Source organism: Microtus ochrogaster, linkage group LG8 (genome assembly GCF_000317375.1).
Source record: "Microtus ochrogaster isolate Prairie Vole_2 linkage group LG8, MicOch1.0, whole genome shotgun sequence".
Lineage (NCBI taxonomy): Eukaryota > Metazoa > Chordata > Mammalia > Rodentia > Cricetidae > Microtus > Microtus ochrogaster.
Window position 1 is genome coordinate 12,452,495 of NC_022033.1, and position 10,467 is coordinate 12,462,961.

The window sequence follows — 10,467 nt, forward strand, 5'->3', positions numbered from 1 at the left end:
TCTCTCTCTCACACACACACACACACACACACACACACACCACACACACACACCATCCTACCACCACCACCAAGGTCAGCTGTTCTTCAGTGTCAGGGTCAGGTGTCACTGACATCTCTAACTGACATGAGAACTGCTCAGTGTTTCCACAAATTCCTTTGAAAATTCTATGAAGGGAGCTAGAGAAATGACTCCATGGTTAAGATCACTGTTTGCTCTTGTAAAGGACTTAAGTTCAATTCCTAGCACCCACATCAAGTGGCTGACAACTGCTGTAACTCCAGCTTTAGGAGATCCAATACCTTCTTCAGGCTTCTATGGGTACTTATTTGCAAGTGGCAGACAAAAATACACATTCCCATACAATCCCTTACATATGTATGTCTACTCCCTGCCAACAACAGAAGCCCCACTCTTCATTTATTATTTTAAAAAAAGACCTGGACATTGCAGCAAATATTTCAAAATATTTGCAATGTTGGTAGTAGTGGCCCATGCCTTTAATCCCAGCACTGGGGAGGTAGAAGCAAGTGAATCTGAGTTTAAGAATAGCCTGGTCTACAGAGTTCCGGGACAGCCAGAGGGCTACACAGAGAAATCCTTTCTTGAAAAACAAAAATACAATCCTGAGAGCATATTTCCATGAGATGGACATGTAAACAGAAGAAAAGCTGATGCTGATTTGCCTCTGTAGATGTCACTTAAACCACAAGCGCAGACAGCCTGCCTCCTCTGCACATCTAACCCATCAGCTACACACGAAAGTTATGAAAGTAAACAGCATTTGGTGGGCTGGAGAGGGGCTCTTGAAGAGGGCCCAGGTTCAGTCCCCAGAACCTACATTTCAGCTCATAACCATCTTTAAATCCAGCCAAGTGATCCAATACCCTCCTTATTTGTTTGTTTGTTTGTATTTTGGTTTTTTGAGACAGGGTTTCTCTCTGTAACAGCTCTGGCTGTCCTGGAACTCGCTCTGTAGACCAGACTGGCCTTGAACTCACAAAGATCTGCCAACCTCTGCCTCCCAAGTGCTAGGAACAGTTAAGAGAACTGGCTCTTCTAAACTATCAGGGTTTGTTCCCAGTACCCATATGTTGGCTCACAGCTGTCTATAACAGTTCCAAGAAATACAAAACCCTCTTCTGGAGAGGGGGGAGAACAGGAGGAATCGGGAAGGCCGAGCTGGGGTAAGGATAGAGAGTGAGAAATCGGAAAGACATAGCTTGATAGAAGAAGCCATTATGGGGTTAACAAGAAACTTGGCATTAAGAAAATTTCTAGGAATCCACGAGAATAGCCCCAGCTAAGAATCTAAGCAATAGTAGAGAGGGCACCTTAACTGGCCTTCCCCTGTGATCAGATTGAGGACTATCTTAATTGACATCATAGAACCCTCATCCAGAAACTGATAGAAGCTGACTAGAGATCCACAACTAAACACTGGGCCGAGATCCTGGAGAACAACTGAAATGAGGAAGGGGTGATAATATGAACACAGGGGTCAGGACCATGAAGGGGAAACCCACAGAATCAGCTGACACTCCCAACTGACAACTAAGGAGCCTGCATAGAACTGGATGAACTAGACCCTGTGGAGGCAGGCGACATTGGTGGGGCTTGGGCAGGGTGTGCCAGTGGGACCAGGATCTAACCCTAGTGCAGAAATTGACTTTGTGAAGCCAATTCTCTATGGAGAGATACCTTGCTCAGCATGGGGTGGGGGTAGGGGGTTGGCTTGGTCCTGCCTCAACAAGATGATGGGACAGACTTAGTTGACTTCCCAAAGGAAGCCTTACCCTGTCTGAGGAACAGATGGGAGGTAGGGTGGGGAGAAGATGAGGGGAGCAGGAGAGGAGGGAGGGAAAACTGGGATTGGTTTGTAAAAAAAGAAAAAAACCCACAACCCCTTCTGGCCTTCTGGATGTGCACATGATGCACAGATATGCATGCAGGCAAACACCCATAAACATAAAATAATATTTTTAAAATGAAGTTAAACTAAAAAATTAAGCAGCGTCTTAAAAAACAGTTGTAATTTCATTAGATCTTTTCTTTGGCCGTAGGAAAACAAATATGCACACTTTCTCACAAGAGATACAAAGGTAAACAGAGTCCTGTTCTAAGCCTATGTTTGTCTTCACTAATATGTAAATGCAAACATACTTATTGGCAACTCTCCCATTTCCACATTAACGGCCGCTCACCTGATTCACAAGCTCAGGGATGCCCAAGGCCCTGTCAATTTCCTCCAGGCCTGTGGCATCTGTGTTGCTCAGGAGTGTGTGCAGCTGGTCCAGCAGGGCCCTTTCATCACTCTGGCCTTCTGGGTTAGAAGGCGGTCCAAGCAGATCATCCAGAGAATTTCTAACAAGAGGCCTAGAGAAAGACTTGAGTCAGCTTTAATGACGATGGACTGGGGTTGATGAGAGCCTGCATTCCACACCCAGGACCACAAAAAAAAGCAAAAGAGTTTTAATAGTGCTCCTTTGTTATTGTTGTTTTTGTTCAGGCTTAAGTTTTCTGAGAGTCTTGCTAAATTCCTTAGTCCAAACTCACATCCATCGATCTCTCCTGTTTAGTGCTAAATGCTGAGGCTTATACAATGCTCACATTAACATCAAAGTAAAAATATCCACTATAAAATACGTATGGGTGGGCAATTCAAGACAGGATTCCTCTGTATTAATAACAACTGTGGCTGTCCTGGAATTCACTCTGTAGACCAGGCTGGCCTCAAACTCAGAGATCCACCTGCCACTGCCTCCTGTGGTAAGGATGGGAGCAAACTATTGCACCTTCTTTTAATTTTTTTTTTTTAGAAAAGAAAAAATTGTGAGTTTTATTTTCAATTTGTTTAATAAACTGCCTACCACTAAGCAACATCCCTTGCTCACATCTTCTTTCTAAGAAAATTGTATCAGTCCAGTCTCAAAAAAGAAAAAAAAAAAAGAAAAAAAAAAGCAAGAAATTTAACTTCAGGAGCTGGAGAGACAACTTAGCAGTTGCGGGTTCAGTTCCCAGTACCCATATGGAGGCTCAGAACAATGTGTGACTCCAGGTGCGGGATGATGCCCTCTTCTGGCCTCCATGTGCACTGCACATACAAGATGCATGGACACACATGAAGGCAAAACACCCATACATACTTTTAAAATAAGTAAATAAAACTTGTAAAATTAATTTTCAGAAGAACTGGGTGAGACACGGTATCAGAAAACCACTTATAAAGCAGTGAGAACATGTCTTTACCAACTGCTGCTCATGTGTACCGCCCCTTGGGAGATTACTGTTATAAAAGGCTTCGCCTCACAGAAAGGTCCCTTTGGAAGGCTTGAAGGCTGAGCTGTGCTTCTGTCTCCTCCACCCCTCCCAGGAGACTCTGGTTGCTGCCTCAGCAGATGGCAGTCAACTACAATGTTTCTCACAGACTCTTTCAGAACTGTTCCTGTTCAGACTCTTAAATCCAATGCAAACATTCCCACATCACAATATAAAGCCATACCTATTTTGAGTCCCATGAGGACTTTGTTCCATAGACAGCATTCCCTCTGGCCAAGAGCCTGGTTGGTTAGATGGTGCTGCTTGGCCATAGGGGTTGACCCCCATTCCCATGGGAATCTCACCAGTTCCTGGGGGAATCAAAACCAGAGCATGAATTTTCAAGAACCCAAAAGCAAAAATTGCCATAAAACTTTCCATTTTCCTTTTTTTAAGTGAAATGGACAGCTTACTCATTTGAAGCATCTGTTGCTGCTGTTGCTGCTGCTGCTGCTGCTGCTGTTGCTGCTGCAACGTTGGTCTTGCACCTGGCATTCTATTAGAACGAAGAGGCAAGGTGGGCACTGAGCCCCCCATGGCAGGTCTTGGCAAAGCAGCACCATAGTCTCCTGCTCGTCCCAGGGAACTGGATCCCACAGGTTCCATTCTGCTGGCCTTTGAGTTAGCTAAGCCCCACTCTCCTGAGGAAGAAGTCTGATTCACAGCAACATTTCTGTTTGGTCCTCCTAAAAGATAGAAGTCATGAAGTCTTACCCAAAGCATAACAAAGTCTTCATGGACAGGGAGAGCCATTATATACAACAGTGGCTGGGACAGACCACTGTCATCCTTAGAGCAGGGCCGGCCAACTACAAAGACAATATCTAGAGGCCACTACTCTCACACATTCATTACTGGTTAGACAGAAGTCCTGAACCAATGGAATATTTAAAAGTTAAACATAAACAAAGGAGAGACACCTATAAAAGGAACCTTATATTAATAATAATATTTTAAAGATATTACTTGATTTCAATGTTTAAATGTTTTCTGTATTTTAAAGGTACTTCAAGGAAATGACTGCACTTAGAAATAACCTACCCATATTGGCACCGTAATTCTCCTGACTCTCCATCATCCTTGGATTTCCAGTCAGTATGGGCTGTTTTGGTAACACGGGGAAAGCACTGACATTCTTCACTGGAGGGCCTGAGCCAATGGGAACGGGGCTATCTAGAGACACTGCTCGGTTATACGGAGGACGCACAGGCTGCACGGGCTGCACAGGCTGTGGACTTCGCAAACCTGTTGAAAACATAGAAACTTCCCAATTTAATAGCCCTTACTAACTCAATATTTAAATAATCAAGCGCAAGAAACAAACAGCACTAAGCCCCACACAAAAAACTCTTTCTCATAAAAACAAACACTACCATCTTCTTTTACAAAATAAGTTATGCCAAAAAGAAAAGAAATAAAAAATTCCAAATTCCAAATAAAGTACAAACAATAATCTGCATGTTGGCCTTAGTGCCAGCACTCAGCTGTAGCCTAATATGGTCATGCATGATGTCCATATCACAGTGCCAAGTCCCAGGCAGAGCAGTGTGGTTCAGTGGCCCATGTTTAGCATGCATGAAGCCCTGTGTGCAGATTCCCAGCAACACAAAGCAAGGAGGAAAATGAAGAGAGAAAAGTGCATCCATGTTTTTAATTCCTAGAGACTCTTCCACATGCGTACTTACATGTATATTCTCAACTTACAATTTTACAATAAAAGTAAACTGTTATTCTGCCTTCCAAATCGAATAGGTAATAAATGTATATTTTTCTCCCAACCTTTTTCTTTGTCCAGCCGCTTTGACTATCTGACTGTCCATTTCCGTTTAGAAAACAGTACAATTGAAAACAGTGAGACTCTGAGGGGTGAGAGGGAGACACTTCTAGGTATGATTTTAAGGCTAGGGCTACACAGATACTCTTTCTCAAAGACAGAAAGAGGAGAAGAGGATGGGGAAAAAATATAAAGAAAAGAAGTAGGGGGGAAGAAAGAAGAGGGTAAAAATAATTAGCATGACTATAAATTATTCTTTAGCTCATGCAACACACCCTTAATAATGAATAAACATATTACAATAGGGAAGAATGTGTGAAGAGAGAGAAGAGTCAGAGTCTCGTGGTTAAACACGATTCTTTAAGCACCAGGTATGACAAGAATTTAATCCAGTTTTCATCTTTTAACCCAATTCTCCATATATAAAAAAAAATCTTCCCCGGGGAACAAATATGGATTCTCTAGTATCATGGCTACTGGTACATTAGAAGGGGAAGATAAAAAGGGACATTGCGACAGCTAGCAGCCAAGATACCTGCTGCCAAACCGGATGATGTAAGTTCCACCCCACACCCAGGACCCACATGATAGAAGGGGAGAACCAGCTTCCACAAGCTGACTTTGACCACATATACGCTGTAGTATGAGCATCTACATACGCATACACATACACACACAAAATGAAATTAGATGTAATTTTTAAAAAGGAGGCGGGGACAGGAAAAGAACTAACACAGACAATAGCAATGAATGTAAGAACTCAGAAGGGAAGAGGTTGTGTTCTTAAGTTCGGTGTTATTGATTCCTGGTCTTGGTGTAATAGAACATGCCACTGTGCCAAGCTTCTAAACAAAAGCTAGCAGGGTGTTTGGGACATAGAGTTAAGAGCGTAAGTCCCTAGCCAGCCTAGGCTTCCTCAAAAGACCCTGTCGTGACCGTTCCACCCAACTTCACCCCTCAAAAAAGAAAAACACTGGTTCTTCCTTACCCAAAGAACTTGGTCCTGCAAACATCTGCTGTTTGGTCCCTGGATGGCTGCCATTTGTCGATACAGGATTGTTGTAAAACTCAGAACTAGTCAAATCACCAAGAATAGCATCTAGATTATCCAGGTCTCCAGATACCTGAAAATGATATTTTCAGATTATCCTGCATGGGATACCAGATGCAGCTATCAAGGCATCAGCAAAAGAAACATGACCAAACAGGAACCCACTAAAACACAGCAGTGACGTAAGCATGTGGTTCACACTTTTAATCCCAGCACTCCAATTCCAGGTTATGCACCAGGCTGCTATAGATCTTCAGAATCTGATTTTAGAGTCCCTAAAAACCAAATCTATCGTGTAAATTGCCTCACTCTAAGCCTGAGATAATACTTCAAAAATCACATCCACCACAACAGCTTCTGCTGCAAAAGAGAGAGAACAGTTCTAGTGGTGAGAGTGAACTCCTCTCTCAAAACAAAATCAACCAGGTTGGGTGGTGGTGGTGCACTCCTTTAATCCCAGCACTCAGGAGGCAGAGGCAGGTGATCTCTGTGAGTTCCAGGTCAGCCTGGGATACAGAACAAATTCCAGAACAGCCAGGGCAGTTACACAGAGAAACCTTATGGCAGGGGGGGGGGGGGTATGGAATATCAACCTAACAAAAACCCACAGGGGACACCTGCAATAACAATGTTCAGATCAAAGGCTGCTTTCCTACAACCTCACCCCATCTCTGCCTTCACTGCACGGAAAGCCATTCGATAAATCACTGGACTCCAACGCAGCACTCTTTGCTCTGACACTATTTTCCCACCACAGCTGCTGAGGAAGGTTCAGAGCTGGCAGAAACCTGCATCTACACATAACTTTTCTAAAGTGCACCAGTGTGTGGTATTTCACAAGGCATGCACAGGTATGCAGATGCAACGAGGAAGGCCCGTGCCCTAGGAAGTGCTAGTCGTCTTTCCCTTCTCCCTAAAGGGTGCTTTCTCAAAGTCAGTGAGACACACACTTAGAATGTGTTCCTATGCATGAACTCTGACTCGAGGGAAAAACAATGCTGCTAAAGCAAAACTTTCCTAATAATGTCTACCATGTCCTTAACAACCCATGCTACGCATTCCAACATAACCACTTCCATGAAAAAAATTCAAACTGGCCTCTCCAGACTTATTTATCAGGCCAGGAAGATGGCTCAGTGGGGGAAGGTGCTGGCCATCATACCTGACTGACAACCCGAGTTCAGTCTCCAGTCCCACAATGGAAGGAGAACAGATTCTGAAGACTGCCCTCTGACTGTCACAGGCATGCTGTGGCATGCTGCACCAACCCCCCATACACACACACTCTCACACACTCTCACATACTCTCACACTCACCCTATGATAAATCAAAGTTATATAATAAATGTTACTAAAGGGGGCAGGAGAGATGGCTCAGCAGTTGTTAAGAGTACTGGCTGCTCTTCCAGAGGTCCTGAGTTAAATTCCCAACAACCACATGGTGGCTCACAACCATGTGTAATGAGATCTGGTCTCCTCTCAGGCCTGAACGTAGAACATTGCATACAAAATAAATAAATAAATAAATCTTTAAAAGTGAATGTTACTATAATAAATGTAAGCTCAAAGTTATCCTTAAATTCAAAACTATTGGTGGTATTGCCAAATCTTGTTTATAACACAGAAAAGAAACAAGACGAAGAGTTGAGCAGGGTACCTTACCTCCTCACTCGTCTCTGTCTTAATTTTGGAATCTTTGTCTTGGCTGGAGCTGGGATTGGTGGAGCTGCTGCACTGGCTCAGTTTACTGTCACCCCCATCCATTTGGGGCTGCAGCTCTTTTGCCAGGGAGTCACTGGGGTCATCCCTGTCCAACAGGTATCTGAGAAGGGCATTATTCTCCTTCTTCTTGGGACTCAGCTGCTCCTGCCTGACAGCCCCTTCTCCACAGGAAGCAGTACTACTAGTAGTGTCTTTCCCAGTGGCTTCTGCAGTGATCTTGGCGACTTCCGCTGGTGAGTTGCCATTCTGCAACAACTTATGCAAAATCCTGTGTTTCTCTTGCAACAGAGACCCATGCACGTTGGAGGTGGAAGATACTGCCCCTGATGTTGAGGAGGACACTCCAGAGGGACTGGTGACACTAATGGAAGAGTCTTTGCAATTTGAATCCAGAGGGGAGTTGGTCAAGGAGGAATGGCCTCGGTCATCAGAAGAGCACGTCAGTAACTGCAGCAGTTTCTTGTGGCCTTTGTTTTCCATGGGACCCCTTTGAGTCTCCGACCCCTCCCCACTGGTCTCCTTGTTTTCTTTGTCACTGGGGTGCTCCCTGTTATTTGACTGACACACTGAACTCTCCACTGGGTTCTGGTCACAGTATAAGCCTAGGGGACTCTTAGAATCCTGCCTGCTCACTTTACTTGGTTGATTTACACTCATATTGGGAGAGCTGTCCAATTTGGGGCCTGGTGAAGACAGAGTAGATAAAAGAGAAGTTCCCACACCCTCGCTGATGGCTTGCAAGGCACTGAGGGAGCTGCTGGAAAAGCTGTGACTCCCCGTAGTGCCAGCAGATCCCATGGGAGAGTGCACACCTGCATGTGGAGAAAATCGGGAGACAGTCAGACATGCTAAGAAAACAACCTCAAAGCTCCTATGACAAAGAATGTCAGTGGCGTGGGCAGAAAGCCCAAGCAAAGCAGATGCTACTGCAGATACCTGCAACAGGAGAGAACTGCTGTGAGGCCACCTTTGGGCTCCCGCGGTTACGAGGAGAAATCATGATGTTCTGCTGGTTGGGGCCAAGACCAGGACTGCCGTGAGGGGGGCTGCTCATGTTGAGCCCATAGCTGCTGTTCTGGTAGGAAGATGGTGACTGCAGGCTTTGTCCTGGGGTCAACGAGGCTATGCTACTGGAAGGCCCATACCTAGCTCCGCCCATCTGCCCCACATTGTTGGGGTCTGCCACACCATAGGTCCTGCTGCCCATCGCCTGTATGCTCTGATTGGGAGACACACTCATGGCGCATCCTGCTGCAGGAGGCCGGATGCCTTGTCCTACAGAATTTGGGTTCGGTCTATATCCATTCTGTTCTCTGCAAAGAAACACATCAGGTTTTGACTTTAAAAACTGCAGCAAAGCAGAAAGGAAAGGCAAAGGGGAAGGGAGTGGAGGGAAGTGCTCAGGAGCACACACTAGGTCACTCCAGTACCAATCTGGGTGCTGATCAGCACGTCAAGCCTTGCTTTCTTCCCTTCTTTTTTTTTTTTTTTTTTTTTTTTTTGGTTTTTCGAGACAGGGTTTCTCTGTAGCTTTGGAGCCTGTCCTGGAACTCCCTTTGTAGACCTGGCAGGCCTCAAACTCACAGAGATCTGCCTGCCTCTGCCTCCCGAGTGCTGGGATTAAAGGCGTGCGCCACCACCGCCCAGCTTCCTTTCTTAATTTATTTAATTTTATGTGCATTGGTATTTTGTCTGCATGTGTGTCCTTTCACCATATGCATGCCGAGTGCCTGTGGAGGTCAGAAGAAGGCATCAGGCCCTGGGAACTAGAGTTACAGACAGTTGTGAGCTGCCATATGGATGCTATGAATCAGGTCCTCTGTAAGAGTAAGTATTCTTAATACCTGAGCAATCTATCTTTCTATCCCCTACTTGTCCTGTTGTTTTTTTTTCCTTTCCCCAAAAACCCACTTTTATTTTGAGACAGGGTTTCATTAAGTTACCCAGGCTGGACTTGAAATCATTCATTAACGCAGTCAGAATCTGAGATCCGGTTGCCTCAGCCTCCCATGAAGCTAGGACTACAGGTCTATACCACCAGGCCTAAATCTGGGGATTTGTTTGGGGGTTTTGTTGTTGTTGTTTGTTTGAGATGCATCCCATGCAGCCTAGGGTAGCTTTAATCTCACTACAAAGCCAAAGGTTTCCTTAAATTTACCTTCCCACCTTCCCCTCCCAAGTGCTGGGAATCACAGACCACCACCATACCCAGTTTCTGCTGTGCTAGGAATCTAACCAGGGCTTCCCGCAAGGCAGGCGCTTTACCAGCTGAGCTACAGCCCTAACCCCTAGCAGGTTTTAAATGAGTGAGTTACACTGAGCAGCTCTAAGAGCCGTGGTCTCTGGAGCCGGGTATCCACTATTCTCCAACACACCACCACCCTCCTCCTCACCCTCCACACCCCACACCCTGGCCTTACCCAGGAAGCAATTATTTAGTGGAAAATACTAGATGCCGGGCAGTGGTGGCGCACGCCTTTAATCCCAGCACTTGGGAGGCAGAGGCGGATCTCTGTAAGTTCGAGACCAGCCTGGTCTACAAGAGCTAGTTCCAGGACAGGCTCCAAAACCACAGAGAAACCCTGTCTCGAAAAACCAAAAA

The 10,467-nt window shown here is 45.2% G+C and overlaps 1 protein-coding gene across 2 annotated transcripts in view; it reads right to left on the reverse strand.

Moving 5' to 3' along the window:
* Positions 1-10,467, reverse strand: part of Ncoa3 (nuclear receptor coactivator 3) — an 88,451-nt gene that overhangs the window by 12,592 nt on the left and 65,392 nt on the right. For both annotated transcript variants that reach the window (XM_013352190.2, XM_026787230.1), the window contains 7 exons: positions 8,802-9,178; positions 7,806-8,677; positions 6,081-6,216; positions 4,360-4,563; positions 3,732-4,004; positions 3,503-3,629; positions 2,205-2,376 (listed from right to left, as the gene is read on the reverse strand). In XM_013352190.2, coding sequence (XP_013207644.1) covers positions 2,205-2,376; positions 3,503-3,629; positions 3,732-4,004; positions 4,360-4,563; positions 6,081-6,216; positions 7,806-8,677; positions 8,802-9,178 — 2,161 coding nt within the window. The remainder of the gene's footprint in view (positions 1-2,204; positions 2,377-3,502; positions 3,630-3,731; positions 4,005-4,359; positions 4,564-6,080; positions 6,217-7,805; positions 8,678-8,801; positions 9,179-10,467) is intronic.